The sequence below is a fragment of the Melopsittacus undulatus genome, chromosome 4 (assembly GCF_012275295.1).
Source record: "Melopsittacus undulatus isolate bMelUnd1 chromosome 4, bMelUnd1.mat.Z, whole genome shotgun sequence".
Classification (NCBI taxonomy): Eukaryota; Metazoa; Chordata; class Aves; order Psittaciformes; family Psittaculidae; genus Melopsittacus; species Melopsittacus undulatus.
In genome coordinates this window covers 67081223-67106005 of record NC_047530.1, presented here as the reverse complement: position 1 = coordinate 67106005, position 24783 = coordinate 67081223, and the positions used below count along the sequence as shown (strand labels likewise).

At 39.3% G+C, this 24783-nt stretch overlaps 1 protein-coding gene across 1 annotated transcript; it reads right to left on the bottom strand.

Annotated features, from left to right (window-relative positions):
* Positions 1–3497: 3497 nt before the first annotated feature.
* On the bottom strand, positions 3498–24634 carry SUPV3L1 (Suv3 like RNA helicase). Its single transcript, XM_005153689.4, has 15 exons — positions 24357–24634; positions 18134–18211; positions 17761–17868; positions 16474–16588; positions 15740–15908; positions 14197–14308; positions 13450–13527; positions 12222–12313; positions 11136–11316; positions 10600–10693; positions 9714–9933; positions 9274–9354; positions 7677–7853; positions 5956–6104; positions 3498–5569 (listed from the first exon to the last, which is right to left on the bottom strand). Exons 1-15 carry the CDS (start codon positions 24604–24606, stop codon positions 5074–5076), a joined length of 2400 nt encoding a protein of 799 aa, XP_005153746.3. The 5' UTR covers positions 24607–24634; the 3' UTR covers positions 3498–5073.
* Between the last annotated feature and the right edge of the window lie 149 nt (positions 24635–24783).

Here is a 24783-nt window from a genome sequence, read left to right as displayed (position 1 = left end):
TTGCATCAAGTGATACTGACTATGGAAACGGAATGAAATGTTGACACAAAGGAGAGAAACATGGAAAAAACAACAAAACAACAAAAACCAGGGCACACACTCTGTGTGTTTCCCTTGTAATTACTGTTTAATATTACAGCTGCAACTGAGCACACTGCACTGACAATTGCCACCCAAAATTTTGCAGAACAAGATTGCAATCAAAAAATGTTTGTATAAATTAGAAAAACAAACAGCCTCAGGACAGTGGAAGAGGGAGATGGAAAAGGCAGGGCAAGTACTGGGAGGAAACACAAAGAACTATTGAGCAGAATTAGAAAATCATCTACACAAGCCCAGAGCAGGACAGAAGCAGTCAGTTATCAGAAAAAGATCTCACTCAGGTTATATCAATTCACAGCCTGAAACGGACCAAACAATCTCATGCTATTGTAAAAGAAGTGCACTTGCTCAACAGGCTGGGCTGTATGATTAGGAATATAATCCACAGACACACAAAGCAACACTCAACTCTGTACTCAGCACCAGCCTCAAGAAGAGGACTCTGCCCAGTCCTGGCAGCTACAGTATGTCATGAAGGCATGGATTAGGAGATAGCTCTGCTGAAGAGCAGGAGTAGTCACTGTTTTTTCAGTCTCTGATCACGAAAGACTGAAAGAGCTGAGGGAGGGGAACTCCCTTTGGAGTCAAATTATACAGAACCTCTGCTAGGAAAACCTGAGGTCTTTTGCTCTGTCTTGCATTGGGAATGAGCTCTGGACATTTGGAAATACCTCAGCTCTCTTTATTTTCCACTGTTCTATAACATGAATAAAGCAGAGTGGCTAAACAGTCCATAAATAGGACTTGCTCTAAAATTAGGCCTTTGATCTTTAAGATAAAGGGAGAAAGAAAGAAGAAAAAAAAGCCATGCTACCAGCCAGAAAGCACGGTTCACTTCTCCTGTATTCATCTTTTAATAACTGCTGGCTTGTTAAGTCAGACACTGACTCCCAGGGGGACTGTCTCTTTCCTCATTGTTTACCCATGCTATCCGAGTCACAACCCCTCTGGCCAGCAAAATTGAAAACATCACCTTTCAAGCTCCATCCCACTTTGATCCAGAGCTCATTGTGCCTGTAATACAGTAGATTTATTTTTCATTCTCTCTTTTCTTTCTTTCTCTAATAGATGCCACTGGAAAAGGGTCTCAAAGATCTAAATGTTCCTAAGCTGGCAGCAAGCTCTGTTAAATACCTGACATGTCAGAATCACTGCGTAGCTTGTTGGCTCATCCCTGGTACATCCTAGCTTTGGGCAGGCTGTTGTGCAAGAAAAGACAAGACATTATCTCATTTCCACATAGACAGTGGTTCAGTGCTCTAACGACCCAACACCCAAATATGCTACAGCCATTTTGTGTATTCTGACCAGTATAGGGGAAACGATCCAGGACCAAGTGAACAGATCGGCTCCAACTGCATGCAGCTTGGAGGTTTGAGGCAATGTTGTTTTTTCCCTTTGTCAGAGCTGTACCTGGTGAAAGTTAGTCACAAACCCTCCCCTTCCCCCTTTGCCAAGGCCAATAAGACTTCAAAGTTATAGTAACCCTCTTCCTACTTTCTTGTCCTGCAGCTCTCCCTCCAAACTGTGTCTCATGGAGAATTGTGAAGAGGCTGGTCCTCTATAACAGCCTTGCAGTCAAAGGCCTGCAACGAAAAGAGCTCACAGCTATAACAGGCAATTCAGATAAACGCCTGAGTGTATCAGCTAAACATGCACCAGATTCCTTCAGAAAAAGGTACCATATTAATAAGCATTTTACTGCATCTATCTTTGGTGAGGTATCAGAGACAGTGGCAACCCTGGTTGCTGGGTTCGGCACCCAGGTTTACAAGAAGAGAGTGAACAGACAAGGCTACAGATGAATAGTTAAGAGAAATCTGTCTGTATTATAGCTTATATTTCCAAGACCAATGAATCTGTGGTCTTGGAACAAGAATCAACAAACCCATCCCAACAGCAGTAGCTTTCTTCCCCATTATATTCCCACAAATTCATCAAAACTGAGAACAGAAGGGGGTTCCCACATTTGCCCTGCGTATGTCTCTCCTTGGGCAACATCAGGCTGCAAAAGAAGGCAGAAGACCTGAGGGAACTGACTAGAAAATTCACTCCAAGGACAGACACTATTTAGAAGAGATGGAGACAGTACAGACAGAAAACACTGGCTTAGGAAAAATAAGGCTTTTACCAAGTAGTGCTGTTACAATCAGCATTTTACATATAATGCATAACAAACAGACAGAAAATGTAATTGTGAAACCAATAAACTACTAAACAACTGTAATTTGAATGATTGAAATTAATCTGGAATCTGAACACCTGAAATAAACAGTTTTGCAAATGTGAGTCCCAAATTAAGTGAACACTGTTGCCGATGTTTAGAAAAAAAAGGTTTTGGCACAGCCCCATGAAGAAGAGCAAGAGGCCACTCAATCCTCCCCTAGGGGCTTGCTTGCACAGGGCATGTTAAAAATGGGCAGCTGGCATAGCTTTGCACCACACCAGTCCAGACTGTACCATATGGGACTAAATTGGCAGTCATTCTAATGGGAGTCAATGACAGCTACACCATTAGCTCAGAAGAAAACTTTCATAAAAAGTCAGCCTGTGAACGCCTGAATAAACTTCAGAGCTCTTAAAACAGTTACTATGGAGTCACTATGGAAACAAGCAGTGAGTTAAGCCAAGTGCTAATCTCAGCAAAATACTAAAAAGAATGCTTATAGTCATTTAACTTCCTTAGTGCAAAGCTTGCTGCTGAAACTCAAGGCTGACTTATACCCCGAAGTCCCAGCCACTCTTCCCTTGCCCCAAAATATACACTAGTATGCAACTTCGCATACAATTAAAGGATAAATTTATCAAAACAGACTAGAAGCAAAGTACAGTAGCAATGTAGGCCTCCTGCAACCCAACCCCACATGCATTGGAGGAGAGAAAATAGAGGAGTTGTACTTGTACAACTGTGGTTTTGAATAGTGGTTTTGCAGATTCAGCAAGGAGTTTACAGTCCAAGAGGTAAGTTGGCAAATGCATGCCTTTAAAACCAGTCTGCAGGCTTGAGCAACTACAACTTCCCATTGAGACTGTCAAGTGCAAAGGACACAGGGAGGCAATTGATACCAGTGAATCACATAATCTACATCACACAAGCTATATGAAGAGTATCAAATGGAATGTATGTGTAAGAGTTAATTGCAAGCTCACATTCTGTGCAAGTCACGTTGCTCTTAAGCAGAGACTGAGAGGATCCTGAGAAAGGAAAGCAGAATTACCTATCCACAAAGTGGGAAATTCATGATACACACATTGCCACTGCCACACACACATAGCTGCTTGGGTTTTCTTTGGGGAGGAAAGAAAGCTGAGGCTTTGCAGGGGAAGGACCTAAAACTTTCCCTCCACACCAGTGTGGTACTAAAATCAGCAAGAGATCATGTGGACTAGAAACATTTAAGCACTGTCTGCTTTTAATGGGGATACAGTTCATGAAATACACTGAAATCGGCTGTTAAAACATTATTCAAACTGCTGCAGACTTGTTTCCAAACAGCAGCTTAAAGGATTGATACTAGGAAGAAGCAAAGGGCATTCAGAGCAAACTTTCAACCTACAAAAATATGTGGCTGATCATTTTAGAATGTCAGGTATTTGATACAATGAAATTCAACCTGGCTTTTATAAGCATCCCAGCATTAAGACAAGCAGTATCTGCAGACTTGCATATAGCCAACCCCAGAAATACAGTTTCTGCAGCATTATTCTCAGGCAGCCCGAGCAACACATCCTAATGCTGAAATCCACTTCTGATTCTTTCCACTCTCCAGTATCCCTACCAGGGGCTCAAAAGCATATCTTAAAGCTGCTCACGCTTTGAAAACAAATGACAGAGCATCTGCACATGTATAAAAGAGCCATACCCTGGTGGTGCACTTAAACATTACTCAGTGATGCTGCATCAGGAAACGAAAAAAAAAAAAAAAGGCCTTTTCCCAAAAATCTAGGTCCAGCAAATTAAACCTTTCTCCAGGCAGTAAGCACCTAACTCTCCCAGTTCATGATAGCCATGATAAACTAGGTACATGGAAATACTACTGGCACAAATGTCAACTCACACGTTGTTGCTTAAACTATAAGCTGTTACGTGAACTTCCATAAAATATTATATGCATCCTCTCAAACTTCAGGTATCACAAACTGGCATGTAAAGCAAATAAAATAATCATGAAATGCCACAGAAAATAATTTGTATTAAATAGAACTGTAAATTTGAGGAGAAACAGACATCCGAATTTCTCAAAAGTAACTAAAACTATACCTATGTTTCTAACATCTTCTCCTTTCTCCCAAAAATCATAATCCAGTTTTTTTTTCTCTTCTTTCTCCCTCAAAACTTTGTCTGAATCAGCATGCTGTGCTCTTCCTAGAAGAAAGAATGTAATTTAAAGAGCAAGAATAGATGTTACTTTGTTTCAGTAATCACCCCTCCGATGACAGAATTCGAATTTACTCAAAAATTCCTGTGGCAAGAATTTTATCATTCTCCAACTCATTAACACAAATGCTTCCGCATTTTTACATACACAAAGGTTAGGGGCATATGACTCCTATCACCATTATGAACCAATCTCCTGCCGCATTGTTCATTACTTGTTTGTTATCTGTTAAACTCTGCCCTTTGGGAAGGGATGGAATGAGTAGCTAATTCATTACTAGTGAAATAGGTGACATTTATTAACAATGTGAGGATATCTCGCAAGAAGACATCAAGTTCAAATTTCCACACAGCAGCACATCATACACTTTTGCTGAATTCCATGATTGAAAAAGTGTACAGTTGACTGCTAAATGCAAACGTATGGCCTCTGAGCTTTTAAGAGTCCATTTCTCTGACTGATTCACATATCTGGTCACAGGACAAACAAAAACATGAAGGAGCTGCAGCAGTGTAAACATGAAATGCCAAAGAAGATATTAAAATAGTAGTTTATTTTATTAATAAAACCTAAACAGAATTAGGACATGGCTCTATTTTTTCTGTTTCTCCATTTCCTTTGAACTATTCTGATCATCTCTTTTTGAACCAATGCCATATCTACCATTCCTGTGCTGATCCTGCCACTCACTCTCCAGCTGTCTTAGCATTTCTTGTGTTAGAAGTCCTTCACGCAGCAATCTGTTGGCAAGAGATCCACGTCCATAGCTTTTCAGATCCTCCTGCCTTGTTGAAGACCGATAGGCTTTCAAGTTCTTTGCTCTTCTTTCTCCTGGCACATCCACTGCAACAGAGAGTGCCTCTGTGGATCTTGCACTATGACGGTCTGAAATCACTCTGGTATCCCTCTTTGTCCTTGAAAGAGGAAAGTCTTCCGACACAACTTCCGCTGCGCCAGGAGCAGTTGCAGATTGTGAAGCTCGGATCAGCTTTGTGATGTTGCTGACACCAACTTGTATAATGTCATCCAGTTTTTTCTGTATATCCCTCACAAGGACAGCATCAGGGAACATATCCATGAAACGGTAACTGAAGAGAAGCAAAACAACACAGGATTCAAGGACTGCAGACTGGGACAAAAATGAGACACATACTATGAACAGAAAAAAAAAAAATCTAATTATTACACAATGCATGGCAAGGCCATGGCATTTTAAGTGGCATTTCAGCTGCTCTAGTCCAGGATCACTTTGTTTCTAACTTTCTCTCTCTGTCAGTCACAAACTGTTCTCTGCAGAGCCCACGACTTGCTCCCACATCATAGCTACATTTGCATTTGTCAAGATCCTCTCTAAAGGGTCAAAGGAGGCCACAAGGCAGCACGTACACACAGACTCGCAGACACTGCTTTTCTAGGATTGTAGTTTTAAGTATTAGGAAAAAACAAAGATAATTTTCAAGCACAAAAACAATACCTTAACCACAGATAGAGGTCAAAAACATCATGAACAGCCTCCAGGTGTACAAGTTCTTTGATGTTCTTCGGGGCAGCTAATGGCCATTTAGTGTGCTGACAGAGCCAGTCAAATGTCAGAGGCTCATTTCTACTGAACTGCCTTGCAAACTGAAAAACAAGCAGATTTAGTGAAGTCCTCAGTTAGTCATGAAGGAAGAAATCCCAAATGAGTTAAATTCCCTTGAGTATGTGTACACAGAATGCTCCAGAAAATACCTCCTTTGTTTTAAGAAGTCCAAATGCCACACATTCTTTTACTTAATTACTCAACACAGGAGTCACCTCTTCCTTCCCAGGGCCTCATTAACAGTCTGTCCATGGGCCATGCTCATAGTTAAGCAACAAATGTATAGAGCTATTCAGAAAAGCATAACACTTAAGATACATGATTTCATGTAGCGAAGCAGATGGACCTTTTAGTTTTTTTAATTCTCCTGCTCCTGTTGCTTTAATTATCTCATTTCAGAATCTGCAAGATTTGAGAAAATGCTAAATGTGTTCCCTGACTTAGGAAACACACTATTCATACCTCAAACCAATTAATCTGTACTAGAAATCAACCTTTCTGAAATCTAGACATGTTTATCTCTTGGTAAAAGAGCTGACAAGACACATAAGATCTATATTTATAATTTTCAGGAGTGTTGATGACTTGGAATAACTGCTTCCTCACTGGCTAATGCCAGGAGGATTTGGTTGTTTTTTTTTGCCAAGGAATGAGGCTTAAATTCACACAGGCATTCACAACAGCCTGCCTCCCTCAGACATCACATTATGCCCCTTTGTACCCTCATTACCTGGGATCTGAATGCTCAAAATTATCTTGATGAGGCACTTTTCTTTTTCCCACAACTCTTTAAACTCAATTTTTAAATACCATTATTAGCCATTTCTGAAAAGCACGGATTTAATACCTGTGACACTAGGGCACCACATCAGTTCCATTTTTTCACTATTTTAACAAAAATGCTCAGCACAGTCTCTAAAGGGGACAAAGGTGATACTAACAAAGTTATAGACCCAAACAAAACTATTAATCCTGAAAAACTGACAGCAGCTGACTACAAATTCCTCAAAACAATCACACCAGGGGCACAGTGAAAAACAGTTCATCCAGGCCTGAAAGGTGAAATGAAGTAATTGAGAGCAACTTAAGCTCTGTATTTTCTGGCAAGTTTAATTCTATGTAACTGTATTCTAACATCAGCAATCACACTTAATGCCACATTCTTTTCGTGACAAGCTAACACCTTGAAGCAGCAGCATCTTGGTTTTTAAGGACTACTTTTAGACACAATACAGTGCAAAGCTTAATGGTGCACTAGTAGCTACATCTCACAATTCTGATCTCTCCTAGTTCATAGATCACCTGCAAGGCAAGCAGTAGGACTCTCTGAAGCAAACAGCAGAAAAGCCATCCAAACTTTAATTTACATCACAAAATGAAAATCAGTTCTCAGAAGTTACAAGCTTTGGTCAATAAAAATGGTTAAGAATGCAACTAAAAAAAATTATCTCCAGCTATTTTATATCACTATCTGTGAGCATTTCAAGAATGCTCTCAAATGGTCTAATGACAAAACCTGTAATCAATCTAGCAGCTAGATACAGTCTCAGTGCACCAAAACCTGCTTGCTCCAATATAAATACCACATTTTTTTTAGAAAATAAATAACTGACCTTCAACAACGTGGTACACACAAAAGGCTCTTTTCTATTCAAGGGTGCAGTGCAGAAGACATATCGTGATCGCAAATTTAGTGGAATGTGCTGAATCATATCTGCTAGAAATTTGAAGTCATCAATATTGCAGACAAAGTAAAGCCCATCGACTTGTGAGAGACTCACAAAAATATCCTGTGAAAATATAACCAAATGAAGAGAATGTTATCACAGGAGAGAGTTGTTAAATTCTAGTTATACTGAAAGAACAGTTAAAAATACCAAATTTTATCATGGTAATAAAAAAGGGGACAGGGGAGTTCCTTCTGCTCTTAACAGGACTTTGTTAAATTCTCTAACACAGGATCAGAGAAGACATAATGCACAATGCTTATTTAAGCATTTTCAAGTCATCTCCTAAGTAACAAATACAGTGTTCTGGAAGTGTACATTTTAGTTACAAAGAACACCATCACAGGAACCAGCCCTATGTTTACAACTCCTTACAGGTTTGTCACTTTCATGACCCAAAAAGCTAATTTTACACCATAAAATTCAATAATTGAGGTATTTTTAGCCCAGTGCCAGCAATATCTTACGAAAAAAGAAATCACAAGATAAATATAGTATTGCAACAGAAGAGTTCAAAGAATACCTGAAACATATCCAAGGTCTGGAGAAAAAGGAGATGCCAACTGCACGTTGCAGGGGGAATTTTTATGCACCCCCAAAATAATTTCTCTAGTGTAAATCTTTGAAAGATTTTTTTAAAAGATCTTTAAAGAAGCACTGTGACCAAATACTTAAGAGTTCAATAACAAAACACCAAGGTTTTATGTTAATACTTCTATGCCAGTCCAAAAATTCTCAATCATAGAATTTTAAAGATGTTCTGTTACCCTAGCAGCCTAAGTTTTCCAGGAAGTCTCCAAGTATAATCTTTTACCTCAAGGTTAGAAATTTTACACTTTGCTACGTAACAGCACATCAGTAGAGAACAATGATACACGTTTAAATCCATGAAAGCTGCTAAGAATTTCTCAGTGTACTAAAAACCATGATACTGTTTTTTTAAATACAGCATCATAAGCTTAATTTCTACTTTAAAAGGTTTACGTACTTCCAAAAATTCTACTATTTAGCTAATGATGAGATCAAGTAGACTCCAAAAAAAATCTGTTTTCTTGAAGGAGACACTGTTTTAACACAAAGTCCACAGAACCAAGATTAAAAAAGAAACCTCAGATAACCCTGAGATGAACAGAAACCTGACATAATCAGCCCAGTTTCCCAGGAACTTATCAAAATTTCTGTTTGTAGTATTTTCAGCCTCTGACCAGAAAGTCTACACTTAAAATACAGAACAGGTGAAATGAAAAGGCTGTTGCATACTCTTCAACATGTGTGAACCTATTTACACACTTCAACAGCTTTCAAGCTTAACAAAGAAAAGTTAAGCATTCTAAACATATTTGCAGTCACTATGGTAGAGAGAAGAATCCAACTGATAAAAGATATACACAAGGCTTCTGTCAGGTTCCCTAAGTACACGTTTGAACAACAGCACTGACCACAAGTAAAGCTTAATTTTTAAAGCAGAAGCTAATATTCTTACAATTAAGTTAGATAGAGTGGCATCAGGGAGATGATAAGCAAACATTTCTATCTGCTCAGGAGTAGGATGTAGGCCAGCTGCCTAAAGGGAAAACAAAAGAAAAAAAAAACATTAATTCTCAATATTGTTCTTAAGTCAGTCCATCACAAACAAAACCTAGAAAGGCAAAATACAAGAAACCAAACCACCCTAGAGTCCAGTTTATTAGCATACTTATGTAGAACTTGCGCGTGTGTTCGAGCTTTTAGTTCTTAAAAGAGCAGCATCAATATAAATGAAATATTGCAAGCCTCCAAATGCGACAAAGTCAAAAAAGTCATTGGGCATGACACAACCCATTTTTATAACTAACTCGTAAACAAACATAAGGAAAAATAATTTGGGATCAGAATATAGTAAAACAGTGCATGTCTGCAGAAATCAGGTACTGAGCCCCTCACCTTCACAGGGCGCACAGTCTCACTCAAAATTTCCTTCAGCTGTATGAGGTCATCACGATGCATTGTAGTGACTTCTCCTTGTTTGAAGGATGAGCCATAACGTCCAGCTCTGCCTGCAATTTGTAGAGCCTGCGAGGTTGTAATGGAGTCTATTTCCTTTTCTCCCTTCTCATTGATAGTTGGCTTTACTATAGAGTTAAATATTATTCTTCTTATACACCTGAAATATTTGAATAAAGACAAAGAGAAATCCTTCTTTGGAAATTACTTCAACCTATGACAGAAGCATGAAAGCCTTTTTATTTAGTTGTTTTTTAGCTTTTTTTTCCCCCTCTATAAATTAAAGGATTACAAATACTACTTACAGACACAGCATATTCAAAAGGGTTAGTTTGGTTAGTTGCAGAAGAATCATCATCCCTACACACATCAACCACGTTCTAGTAAGGTCTCAATCCATTCATCATCATCTGCCTTAGTAGTTTATAGAAATATGATTGCATCACCTTCAGCACCAAAATACATCTGAAATTGGACTGAACTTGTTCTATATTTCAGAAAGGCAAGAGACTGACAACTGTGCACATCTTACTCCAGCATATTGAAAGGATCTTAACAGTGCCTGCTTTCCCACAGAATTAGGCCAAGTGAGCCATTCAATTTTTAGAATCAATTTTAAAATTAAAACTTAGTTCTACCTCATCAAATTGATCACTACTTCAGAATTAAAATGCAGATACTGTGTTATCTAGACATAGCAGCTATTTAGCCAAACTGAGGAGAAATGAGTTAATGCAGGTACCACACCCCAAAATAACCCAAATCCAACAATAACATACAAAAAATCTGTCACAAAACTATACCATGAAGTGTTCCAAGTACTTACAAATTGAGTCCCATTCCAATTGCATCTGTAGCAACTAAAATTTTGCATGGATCATCAGGATCATTGAACTTCTTTGCCTGTTCAAGTTTTGTTCCTAAAAAAATTACAAAACAGTTCAAAACTCTTCTTATAAAACAGTGATTATGTATTGTTAAGCCCAATGCCTTTAGGGAAAAAACAAACAAACAAAACCACCAAACAAACAAACAAAACAAACTAAAAAAAACCACCACCAAACAAAAAAATTGGTATTTGGTTGGTATTTGGCTGTTGTTGGTGGAAAGGGGCAGAAGGGATTTAAATAATTCCTAGAATTGTGGACAGATCTCATTTAATGACATCTATCTGAAGATCAATATTAAGAACATAATAAAGGTCTAATCCCAAGATTAAAACATCAATCAATGAAAGCTGATTACTTTCTCTAACAATATAGATACAAAACTACGAAAACCTGCATTGTTTCATTTTAAAAGTTTTTCTAAGAAAGAGCAAGAAGCAGAACATTTCCTTAAGAGCAAAAGGAAAAGTCTCACCTGGTGGTAGACTGCCATATATGACAGCACATTCTAATCCTCTGGCTTCAATCTGTCGACTGATAGAATAAATGTCATTCTTACTGAAACAGACAATGCAGTCTCCAGGGCGGAGGTTATCTAAAGATTCTAAGGCATAATCCAGCACAGTGAGAGGAGTGAGTCTCTCGTAGTTTCGGACCTAGAAAAACAGAGGAGTTGTCAAAGATCATGAAATTTTAAATAAAAACTTCCTATGAAATATCAGCCAGCATGGTTGCTATTAAAGTTGACTGAAACACTGAGAGATCTCACACAGTCCTGAAGGGATAATTACTGGGGAGGTGACATACACTTATACGTCTTGAAACACTTCCCAAACTGAGAACTATAAGGTCTTCTAAAGACACAGAAGAACTGTATATTTTTACAGGTAAAGTACATTCAAGAAAAGAAATGTACAGGCTATGTATCAATTCTATAAAGAAATGAGTTTGTTTTCACTCAAATCATCTGAATGCTGTAACTGGTCCTCTTTCACACACTCCACCACACACAGATATGTAAAGCTACTGCTAAGTCACCACAAAATCATATAGGCTGGACTTAGAACCAAATTTTATGTTTTTATATACTGTTCACAAAGGAATCTTGCCCCTCCAAAAAAAGTATTTATGACAGTAAAGTTGGGTTTCAGGTATATTTCAATCACTGTTCTGGAGGTGTTAGTGCTTTTAACTGCTTTCCTTATCATATGGAGAATAAATACCAACAGACCTAAGTAACCTCAGTAAACTTAAGAGCACTGCACCCTTCAGAAGGAACAGAACTGTAAAGAACACCCCTGAATAGCTCTAGCAGTCCCTGAGGGGAACTCAGCAAAGCGCTTTAAGCAAAGATAAACCACTATTAAAAAAAAAAATAAAACCCACCAAACTACTTTGCAACATCTCCTTTGGCTTACAGGAATTAAGAAACATTTTAACAAGAAGTCCTGCAAGAATAAATGTGATCAGTGATACTCCCAAAAGTCCCTAATTTTTGCTGGTTTTCCAGCAAGGAAAACCTGATGTTCTGTCCATAACTTGACAGAATTAAAAAACTTACTTCAACTTCCTCCCCTGTAGTGTACATGAGCTCTGTCACCAAGTCAATAGCAGCAGCCTCTCCACAAACGTGGATTTCTTCTGCACAGAGTCCTAAACAAGAACCAATGAAATAAAATGCAAAATGTTATTTATAGACTACAGTAGCTTCAGCTGATTTTTAAGTTAACCAAAATTACATTTTGTTTGCTAAATATGTCAGTGAGGACAGCATTTCACTTCCTTCAACACCCCTGATCAGTATCTAATGCCTCTCCCACAATACACTGCTTAGAGCTGCTTTTGATCTCATATCAGCAAGTGTTGCTTGGAAATCCGTTAGTATGATGATCAGAGTAGCTAATACCTTGTTGCACCCCCTCAGCCAAAACAAGAGGTACCCTCAAACCACTGAACAAATGGAGGAAATCTTTGAAAATGTGTTATTTACTACTAATGTTTTACTAAATCCCAAACCACAGCAGAACATAAGAGCTTTGTTTTCTGCATGACCTCCTAAAATTATGAATATATCCCAAATGCAGTCAGAACCAAAAAGGTAATAAAAAAGGAGGTAAAGGAAGTGTGACAAATCATGCTGTTGAACTACAAGCGGTGGAGGGAAGTAAGGGGGGAGAAGTCAGATTCCAGACTTTTGCTCAAAATCTGAGGAAAAATTAGTTTCAAAAACTCCCCTTGAAAAATTCTAAATTTATAAAAACAAGCATTTTTCTAAGAATTTATCAGACCAATGCAGCTCTATAAATGAGTACTTCAGACTAACACTATAAAATATTTGCTTCTCATGTTGCTATACATTTAACAGTATCTCTTCATAAAATCTCTGAACAATTGTGTTGTTTTAACTGAACAACAAAAAGCAAACCTTTAGAGAATAATCAATGTAAAAGGACAACAGAGTGTAATAACACAAAGACTCCGTATTACCCAAGGAAGTAAAACTGGAAGAGACATCTGCATAACTTAGAGAATAGAATCTTAAAAAAAAAAAAAAACAAACAAAACCATTCATTAAGTAAAATATGACAGGTAACTTGCTGCATACAGACAAATCCTTTGAGGCAGAGTATCTGTCTATCCTGCTGTGAGAAGACCTAAGAAAAAATACTCACTTTCATTTTGCACCCTATATTGTAACCACTTCTGAATATTCTGACTGCTAAGCTTGAATTTAATGTGCCATTTACAGTCACGCTACATTAGCTTGTTGTCAACACAAACAAGCTTACCTAAGAGGGCTCTTGTCCAAGCCCACCCTCTGGCAGGATCTCTGATCATCTGAATTTCATCAATAACAGCAACTTCATCTTAAAACAAAAAAGAAAAATATTACACACGAAGGAAGAGCATCTAGAACAGCAAATCAACACAGGAATGAACTTGCAGGATTTCTAAAAAAAGTTGCTCAAATCAAGTTAACCCTCCACCACCAAAAAGCTATTCTGAGATGATCACTGTTCTAACTCCTGTAACACAGTTTAGAAATCATTCAAAAAGTTGGGGCTGTTCAGCCTGGAGAAGGCTGCGTGGAGACCTCATAGGAACCTTCCAGTACCTGAAGGGGACCTACAGGGATGCTGGGGAGGGACTAATCATTAGGGACTGTAGTGATAGGACAAGGGGTAACAGGTTGAAACTTAAACAGCAGAGGTTTAGAGTGGATATAAGGAAGAAGTTCTTTACTGTTAGGGTGGTGAGGTACTGGAATGGGTTACCCAGTTAAGTTGTGAATGCTCCATCCCTGGCAGTGTTCAAGGCCAGGTTGGATGAAGCCTTGGGTGAGAGGGTTTAGTGTGAGGTGTCCCTGCCCATGACAGGGGGGTTGGAACTAGATGATCTTAAGGTCCTTTCCAACCCTAACTATTCTATGATTCTATAAATAAGAACAAAAAAGAATAGCTCAACTACCTCAGAGTCTAGGCAACAGCATACATGAAGATACCACAGATATGACTGAAACAATTCTGTATACATACAAGGTGTATTAGTGCTGCACATTTCAATGGTACAAGCAATATGAGGAGCTTGTCTAGCATCTTCATTGGCATACACACGTTCTTCTCCTGTCACCAAGTCACATGGCACATTCTAAAGGGATTCAGAAAACTCATGTTAAGTTTCTGTAATACAATAAAATCCCCATATTCCAAAGGGGAAAAAAATTAGTTTCTTAGAGTAGCTTCTAGACAGTACAGTGGATGCTATCCAGAAAACAACAACTCAGCCTTTTGAGACTCATGTCCTGTATTTAAGTCATATCAGGCTGAAGGGTATAATGAAGAGATAGTGTCTGTAATTAGATGCCCTTCCCTACTCCTGCAGGATATTACATATCCTCTGAGCATTTCACAGCTGTCACATATGCAACGAAAGAACTGTCAGAACAGCTGTAGTACAAGGGGCTCATAAAGCATTGGCCAGCAGTGAAGGAGCCTTACAAGCTCCAGCCTCCTCCAGTTCATTTGGTGATTGCCCTGTTGGATGTCTCACCTGCTGCCTTATACTCACACAGCAGGAGTTCATGAAGACTAGCTGTGAGAGACAGCAGGGGCCACTATCCTCTGTTAGCTCTACACTTGCTGAATGTCAGGCAGATGGCTATTCCTTTCATATTTACAACCACCTGTAAAGGTCTCAAGGGCTACGTATGATCCATGAGCTGCCAAGTGAAAAGCCCTTGCACACACTAAACACATGAGAAAAAAGCGCAGTAACTCTACTAACCAAGAACATCATTGCACCGTATCCACATTCTCTACAAGGTACTTGTTGCAGACATCTCCTAGGACAAGCCAATCTTTCCCATATGTTGCTTTGATAAATGAATAATTACAAGGTCTAAATCACAGACTTGTCAGAAAAAGAGAAATTATAAAGTCATGTGGTAAACACTACTGTACATATACGCAATGCTGCATTAACATGTGAAGTGTTACTACAATGCTTGAGAACTGGTGTGATTCTGTGTAGCCAGAAACATACTGATGAGGAGCCTTCAAAAGAATGCTGGAAGCAATAAAAAAAAAGCACTAACTAAAACTGCTTCTAGGGACCTGACACAGGGCACTGCTCTTAACTCATCTGAATCTGTAGAAGTTTTTATTAGATGGTTCAGTGAAATATATTTCAACACTGAAGCAGAAGGTTGATGGGAGTTAAGCAAGGGTTGTTTCTTGCCTACAAGCTAAAATAAAGGTCATGGGCAAAAGAAGACATGGATTACACCCTGAAAAAGCTAATAGCAGAACCTGGCTAAACTCAGGAAAATGAAGACAGGTCACAGGGATGATCACACAGCCTGTTTTGGGGAAAGTGATGTTCCATTTGGGGAAATGATGTTCCACTCCACATGCCCAAAGCAGAAATGCACAATTGATGTTCACATGAGCTGTTACTGCAAAGCAAAGGCACTCATGCAAGCACATTACTTCATGGACTAGCTTAAGCAACTACAGTACTTTACAATTCATGAGACTGTCCCAGTACTAAGGATATCGGTAAGTAATATAACATACTGACAGCATTATTACTCTTTTGGAAGATCTCATGAGCCAGAAGTTTTAGTGGACCACAGTATATTCCAGATTTTGCTGACAAAAATCTCTGGATAGCGTGGTAAGTTTTTCCACTGTTTGTAGGACCAGCATGGAATATTATCCTTCTCTGAATAGCTCTGGCATCTGGATACCTATAACATACACAAAAAAACAGATTTGTTGAACACTTAATCTGGTTTTCTGGATACTGATTCAGGGGTAATTGTAAATTAGCTTAAAAATTTACCTATTGACAAACTTTTAAAAGTGTGTTGAAAGCAGAATGATCAAGTTCTTAGAGACAGTATAATAAAGTTAATAAGTCTTACACATTCATCTTGTAAACAATGCAATGCTTTCAAAGATTTAGAGTGGAATTCATACACTGTTCAAAATAATTCTCATTACTGTGGTCTCTTTCCTTGGGTATATTAATATTTTAATGCTACGGCATGCAACCTCCCAAACAGATACAGCCAGAAGACAGCTGGGAAGACAACACAACTTAGCAACTTTAACAGCCAATATAATCTTATTCTCCTTTTAATTGATTTCAGTGTATCTTGGAACAAATAAAGAGCTTCTGACATTAATTATTGTAAAAACAGAGAAATGGAGCTGAAAATATAGTGCAATTATACATCAAAAAGCTTAGGTCCACAGTCTATGAAATCCTGTTACACAAAGAAAACATTACAACCACTTAAACACACTGACCAGTTGGGCGGCAATCTTAAATCACTGATCTTGCGTAGATCATCCATACAATCCAGCATTGGAAAGATCTGCTTTGCATGCCTCAGGAAAAACGGAAAGAGATCATCCACGTGACCTAGAAGACAAATCCTTTTAAGAAAGTTGTATGCTTGGCTGAAGGTGTGCATCTGCATAATAAACTTTAAAAAAAAATAATTCTACTACTTCCACCAGATACTTAGATAATTCTTTCAAACTCTGGCTCCCTACAGTGTTCAATAATTATCCCAATGGCAGAAAATAACTAACATGAGTACACAGACTAAGCAATGTACTACAAATACAACAGTTTGAAGAAAAGAATTAAATTCAGTATACTCACTCTAATAGCCTACATGTCCACAGAACTTCTAAACTGTCCATCTCTCACAGAATTTCAAAGAACTATCACAATCTAAAAAACTGTCATCAAACACACACACACACATGAAAAAGCAGTGGGGTTTTTTTGTGCTTTTTGGTTTTATTTGAGAATTAGTAGTCATTTCACAATCAAAATTATTGTGAAAAATTTTAAGAATTTAAAAACTGCAGTATTTTCAAGTATTATCTTCAGACAAGCAAAACTCAAACTAAAAAACTTCAAAACTTGCCACAATCCTTTACACTTCTATGTATGTGAGTTTTAAAGCATACATAAACAATGCTCATACATAAGTAAATGAGAAGCGTGAGGAAATCATGTGGAAGACTTTATGCACAACTAATATGAAAAGACACTTCACATTTCCTAAGACACTGCAACACTAACTATGAAGAAAGCTGTTTCCACTGTAACCAGCTAGCACCACCTCTCGCTTAAGTGTTGTTGATTACAACACACAATGCACTAAGCTCTTATCAGTGCTATATTCACACTCACTCCTATCAGTTCTACACAGAAACAGAGCACACCAGAGCTGTATTCCCAAGTACTTAAAGCTACCTGGCCAGAAGAAAGCTCCCAAAGTGCCCCCTAGTGACAACTGACTTTTTAAGAGAGGAATAAATGGAACAGCACTTGGTTTCAGGGAAGATGCTATAAAACAGGCTGCTGCTAGCAAAGACCTCCACCTCCTTCATTTCCACTTCAGAGGATTTAAGGATAGATCTCTCCATAGAGGGGCACAAATACTTCTGATGGGAAGCAATGATTTTTAACCTCTTTTATAGCCTAATAGAGGGATCCATAGGTACATAAGTAGGCATACAGGTCAAAACCAAGAAAAAAAATGTATATTTAATTTTACAAGCTCTCCAAATACTTGCCTGCATCACAGCATATATCATTGAGAATAATATGCAAATCAGCACTCACAGAACTGGATTCCATGATATACTTCCTAAAGCTTATAAATGCTTGGTGAAACAGGCGAGCTGGGGGAGAAAAAAAAAGGAACAAAGTGAGTATGACAGGAGTCACAAAACCATACTTGTAAACACCCAACAAAACACTGTATTCTAGTAAAAACCGGCAACTTAATATCAGATATTAAAAGTAAATATAAAGGTTTGAACCAAATGACAGAGACAACCTAAACAAGCAGTGTTGTACAACCCATAACAATTCAGATCTACCTAATACCTGAGTAGAAACAGACTACACATTTGAAAAAAAAATAATCTTAGAACATTTTCTTACCATCTAATCCATTTTCTGCTCCTAGTCTTTGGATTTCTTTTCTTTTGTAGAACTTATTTAAGTTTTTTAGAACTTCACCTGTAGAAAAAGAATAACTTTTTTTTTTATTTGCTCAAAATTAAATCACATTCTTCTGGCACAAAGATCATGGCTCACAGTCTCCTTACTCTGGAGAAAGGGATTCGTTGATAGGCTGAGGGGATTCAAAGAATTTAACCTAAATTAAACATAATCAATAATTGAGCCCCTGTGGGAAAGGACAATCTTAAACTGCAGCAGAGTAAAACCTGACAGAAAGATCATGTCAGTATTTAAGACATGCTCTCCCTGGTACTTTATAGGAAAGCATAAAGGTAGGAGCCTGCATCCAAAATGTAAGGTTTTGAGGTCTTTGCTTTTTATTGGCATCTATCAGGAAACAGCAGGTTTTAATGTGAAAAGTAAATCTACTTCAGCTACCAGTGACAGGTTTTACTAAATATCTCAAAATACGTTCTTCCCTCCACCCTCCTTCCAAGACATACTCCAGAAAGATGAGGCAAACCAGATGCAGTATTCTTCCTATTTCTCAGGTTAAATAAAGGAGGGGAAAAGAAAACAGAGTTTCTTCATATATGTCACTCAGCTTTGTTTGTATAAATGTCTTATTACAAAGTTATTAACAACCTTATCCCTCCCCTAAAAGGCACCTTCAGACTTGCAACAAAACTGTTTTTATTAATGCAGACTCTTGAATTTAGCTCATTAAATCACAATGCTAGTTAAATCACAATGTTAAAAATGCGTCCCCTCTCCATCTACAGCAGATCAGAAATTCACAAAAATCTAGCAAATATCTTGAGCACCTTTTAATAAACTTATGTTATTCTTAAAATTCAAATCTACAAACCCTATATTATAAAATGCTACGACGGATACATAATGTAGCACACCCCGGTTTGTCAATACGAGCCACTGAACAGAATTCTCACTAAGCTCTGCTCTCTGCAGCTAACTCATAACTCTGAAATCTCTGCTATGACATGGAAAGCTTCCCATGAGATGAAACTTAAATTATTGAAAGATTGCTTCTCTTTCTAAAAAAACATACTCTAGAACACAGGTACCCTGCTTTGTATAATGAAACTCATCAGGTGACAAGAACACAGCAGTTAAACTGCAAGCAAAACTAGAAGCATGAGAGGGGTGGCTATATCCCATACCCCATACATGGTTATGGTAGTCTATTAATGGATTAACGCCCAGTCTGAAATGTTCACAAAGGTTACAAGATTGTCAGCAGGCTTGCATTTACTACAAGACATCCATACTCTCATTAGAAAATGTTTAAGGGCCTAGAAATAAAAGACAGATTGGAAAACTCTGTGCTAAAAGCAGGGGGCAATTTTCTTCAGAGCTTCCATAAGAAGTTGTAACAGTTAACACATCAGCCACACAGATAAATTCACAACCTACTGGCCTTACAAAATGAAAAGGTCAATGCTAGAACATTTGTTACTATGCAAGGCAACATGACATTGGGACCATTGCAGCCCACAACATCCAAGGTCATGATCCTTCCTAAGCACAAATACTTCTCTTAACAATAAGCTGTATCAAAATGAAAGCTGGCATTGCAGCCCAGCAAGGCATGCCCACATTAACTTAATCTAACTGCACGTAATACTATTTCTACAGCAACAGCTAACTATCAGGATACATACTCAGATCTTTGTCCTGCCCCTACCACTACCTTCTGTACCATTCACCTCTGTCTTCAAAGATTTCCCTTTCTTTACCATTTCCTCATTCCAGAACAGTATTCTAGTTCTTAGTCCTCAATTACTTTGACTTCTCAGCAGCATTTATTAAGGTTCTGTGTAAAAGGATGGCCTAACTCTGCAATTAAGTTCAGAAATTATGCAGTTAGCCTCTAAAGCATCAGATTTGTTTAGCTATTTCAGCTCTATTTGCAGGAAGGCTCTTCGGTCATTTTCCTGCATCTGAGATAACAACAATCAATTTCTGTATGCTACCACTGAGGCAGCTGAACTGCTGTATTTTAAAACTCTTTTAGAATTATTAGACTTCTACTGTCCTGTCCAACTGACCTTGTGCATCTAAACAACCCACTTGTTTGAGCACCTCCTGTTCTGATGTATGAATTCCTGACAATACCTCACCTTTCCTAGCTTACATTCCTCACCAGTAAACACAGTCCACTGGTCTGACAATCAAATATATAGAAGTAACATTCAGTACAACAACTCTAAGCATTTGGGCCCCAAATCAACAACTGCATCAAGGATTCTGTGAAGCCACATCAGAAAGTGTTGATCCTTCACACTGCAGATTTTTGTTTATATTTATTTCAAAATGGATAATGAATCATCTCCATACCAGAAGGCCCATAGTCAAATTAGACCTAATTTGAGCTGCCCACTGATGGCAACATTCAAACTCAGTACTGAAGATCATGAAGTCAGGTATCAATCCTTCCCTCTCTCTGTACTGACAGCAGATCACCTACCTTTATAACACCCATATCTTCTCTCATTGCTCTTTACATCCCTTTCTTCTGAGACTACATGCATGAGCAGACCTCTTGCTCCCTTTCACCCTCTAAGTTTAATATCACAGTTTCTTTTTTTTTTTTCCCCTTGGTTGCTCAAGGAAGTTGTGAATCGCAGAATCCCAAGGGTTGGAAGGGACCTCGAAAGATCATCTAGTCCAACCCCCCTGCAAGAGCAGGGTAACCTAGAGTACATCACACAGGAACTTGTCCAGGTGGGCCTTGAATATCTCCAACGTAGGAGACTCCACAACCCCCGTGGGTAACCTGTTCCAGTGCTCTGTTACTCTTACAGTGAAGAAGTTCTTCCTGATGTTCACATGGAACCTCCTATGCTCCAGTTTACACCCATTGCCCCTTGTCCTATCACTGGATATCACCAAAAAAAACTAGCTCCATCATCCTGACACTCACCCTTTACATATTTGTAAACATACAGAATAGTTAGGGTTGGAAAGGACCTTAAGATCATCTACTTCCAACCCCCCTGCCATGGGAAGTGACACCTCACACTAAACCATGTCACCAAAGGCTCTGTCCAACCTGGCCTTGAACACCATCAGGGATGGAGCATTCTCAACTTCCCTGGGCAACCCATTCTAGTACCTCACCAACATTACATTAAAGAACTTCCTCCTTCTATCCAATCTAAACTGTCCCTCTTTAAGTTTTAACTCATTACCCTTGTCCTGTCACTACAGTCCCTAATGAAGAGTCCCTCTCAAAATCCTTATAGGCCCCCTTCAGATACTGGAAGGCTGCTATGAGGTCTCCATGCAGCCTTCTCCAGCCTGAACAGCCCCAACTTTCTCAGCCTGTCTTCATGTGGGAGGTGCTCCAGTCCCCTGATCATCCTCATGGCCCTCCTCTGGACTTGTTCCAACAGTTCCATTTCCTTTTTATGTTGAGGACACCAGAACTGTATACAATACTCCAAGTGAAGTCTCACGAAAGCAGAGTAGAATGCTCCATCTCTGCTCAAGGCCAGGTTGGACAGAGTCTTGGGTGACATGGTTTAGTGTGTGGTGTCCCTGCCCATGGCACAGGGGCTGCAACTAGATGATCTTAAGGTTTTTCCAACCCTAACTCTTCTATGATTCTACATAACTGCTCCTTGGATATTTTGGTATAATGTGCTCTTGTCTTACCTAGTCACTCAACAACTGGCTTATTCAATAAGGCAACCATACAAGAGGTTTAGCAAACACATACTTAGATCTTAAATCATTCCATCATACAGCTATTTCATATTGTTCTATTGTTTCCCATCACACTGTGCATTTGGGCCTTTCAGAATGAAGACATCACCATCACACAAATTATCATAAACACTACTAATGTAAAAGCAATGGAAGGCTACGGATATATTCTGCCACAATTCCTGTAAAAAAACCTCAAAAGCAAAGCTCCTTCTAACTGTAACATACTTGATACACCAGAACTGAAAGCATGTATCACCACCCATAAGGATCTACTTCTGTGAAGTCACAGAAAACAGATGCAGCCATGAAAGAATTTCACTAAAGGCCATTAACCAGCAGGTTTGTTATAAAGGCTTTCCAAGCTTCTAAAAAGGCTTCTATTATACTGACAGTGTTTGATTAGCATGAAAACTATGAGCACTGTCTCACTTCAGCAAGTACAAGATAACAAGATGATTCACACTAGAATTATGCACACTGCAAATAACAAAGTTTCTCCACAGGCTCTAATTAGAAAGCCTGCAAATATAATATTTTTATTGAATCCAGTTCAGTGTTTGACAGCAAAATCTGACAGAGCATCTTCATTTGAACTATAAAAAAACAGACCCAGATGCATAATACTGTGTGTGGTCAGAATCCAAGAGGGAGAAGCAGAGTAAGACTATTTCACAAAAAAAAAGAATGGACGATATTTGCTAAAGACGATCTCATTCAGTTTCCTTTTTAACATTATTGATGGTTTCAAAATACAAAATCACTGACAGCAGCAGAGAGCACTACAGGCCAACAAGCCAGACAAGCACCATGCTGGTCACCTGGCTGGTATCACATGAAAGAACTTCAGGCTGTTCAAAGTAGTTAATTTTTACCTGTGGGAACATTAATAATTTTAGCCAATTTGTTGTCTCCCAACAACTTAGCAGAGACCAGAGTCTATACTTATTTTCCCAGGACATTTTAGTTGTACCTTTGAAGAAATCCAACATAGTCTGAGACAACAAGTAAGGTAAAAGTAATGTGCCACCATTCATACTTACTGGCACCCAAGAAACGCATTACTATTGTAAGTCAACACTCAAAGGCAAGTCTGAAAACAACATGGAATTTTTGCATAACAGCTGTTCAAGAATTTTCCTCTTAGCTGGATTTTTCAGCTATCAAAGCCAGGTATTCTTTTCTTGAGGGCTCTGAACAAATTAGGATCATTTTTCCATGCTTTGCATACATAAATAATATGTTTTCCTAAGTGTTCTGATAGCACATGAAGAATAAAGTTCCCATTTACACCCTCAGTTTGGAGCTAGCAATCATCAAAAGGATCAAGAACTTGTTTTTTATGTAGGAAGTCTTTAAAGATAGTGTGCTAGCACAGCTAGATAAAATAAAACCTTGCAGAAGACTGAGCATGGATGAAGAATGCACAGCATGTATGATTTATAACTAAAAAAAAATAAACAAAAAAGTACAAAGCTGGAAAAGCAGTTACAATTCAGCGGTTCTTGAAGTATAATCACATGTAAAGATAACAAAGAACAGAAGCATGCAGTATCTAAAGGTCAACCATAAATTTCTTTTTTTCACTTAAACATCAAAAAACGTGTCAATCAAAATGACACGACACATACGTAGCAGACAGATAAAACAGAAATATAAAGCACTGAGAAAGACATTACTTCAAGACTTAAGTTATAACTCCTGTTATGCTTCTGACATACTCAGCAGCTCTCATAATACGGAGGGCACTGAAGTGAATAGTTCCTGACACAGCTTTCCTAACTGATACACAGAAACCTACACTTAACATACACTTGTTCATACTATAAGATGTGCAGACCCAAGGATACACAAACAGATCTGCACTATTCTAACTAGAAGTTAAACTGAAGTTTCTAACGCTGATTGCCAGTAATAGAAATACTGGATGCTTTGCCCAATTTTGATCAAGGCACATTCAACAAAGACTGCTCTTCTGTCTGCTGCATCAGGACTTGAGAAAATTATGAAACAACTGACTAAATGTTTAAGAAAACTACAACTTCTGAGTTCAGATACAGTTCCAGTTTTGGAATGCCACAATATTTCAGTTTAGCAGTGGCACTTGCTCCCACACCAAGTACCTTTATTCTGACTGTGCTGAAATAAGGAGTGGAGGATCTAGGCCAACCGGAGTTTTCTTCCCCCCACATACGACTCACCTAATGAGCCTTGTAAAAACCTCGCTATCGGCCGTACTACCTCACCTGGCAGCTTTCATCCCACTTTTATCTTCATGGGCACCCCAGGAAACAACCCGAACAGAGCGGCAGGCCCCAGGGGCGGGAGGGTATCGGTCAAACGACGCCCGGCGGGGCCCGCCAGTTCCTCTCAGCCTCATGAGGACCCAGCCCCACAGACGGGTCATAGGGGCAGCAGGCCCCGGAGGGACGAGGCCTGCGTCTCCCCCTCACAGCTGCCTCTCCACACTCACCCTTGTCGAGGGGCCGCGTGAGCTCGGCGCCAACGTCCTCCTCGGCCCCGTCACCGACAGGCTTCAGCGGCACGGGCACGAAGAGAGAGGTGTCGGGAGCCCGGGCGCTGCCGTCCCCGCCGGCTGAGGAGGAACACGAGGCCGCGGCGGCGGCGCCAGGCCGCAGTCGGACGGCGGCAGCCCCGCCATGGCGGAGCACGAGCCCCGCGCGTGCGGGGAACCGCAGCAGCGGCCACGCGCACCGCCTCATCGGCAGCGAAGGGCAGTGGTGGCGGCGCGGTGCTCTCGCGTCATCCAACTGCGACCGACGAAGGGCCCGCCGCGACGTAGCGCATGCGCAGCAGTGACCTAACAGCAGAGCGTAAGAATGGCTACTGGCCGCGGTGCTACGAGGCCCTAAAGAGCACGTCCGTCCCCCTGCCGTCTG

Coding starts and splice junctions, on each gene's coding strand:
- SUPV3L1 (XM_005153689.4), bottom strand. CDS start 24,606: ATGAGGCGGTGCGCGTGGCCGCTGCTGCGGTTCCCCGCACGCGCGGGG. Junction 12,314..13,449: donor TTGGACAAGAGCCCTCTTAG/GTAAGCTTGTTT, acceptor GTTCTTGTTTAG/GACTCTGTGCAGAAGAAATC. Junction 10,694..11,135: donor ATATGGCAGTCTACCACCAG/GTGAGACTTTTC, acceptor TAATTTTTTTAG/GAACAAAACTTGAACAGGCA.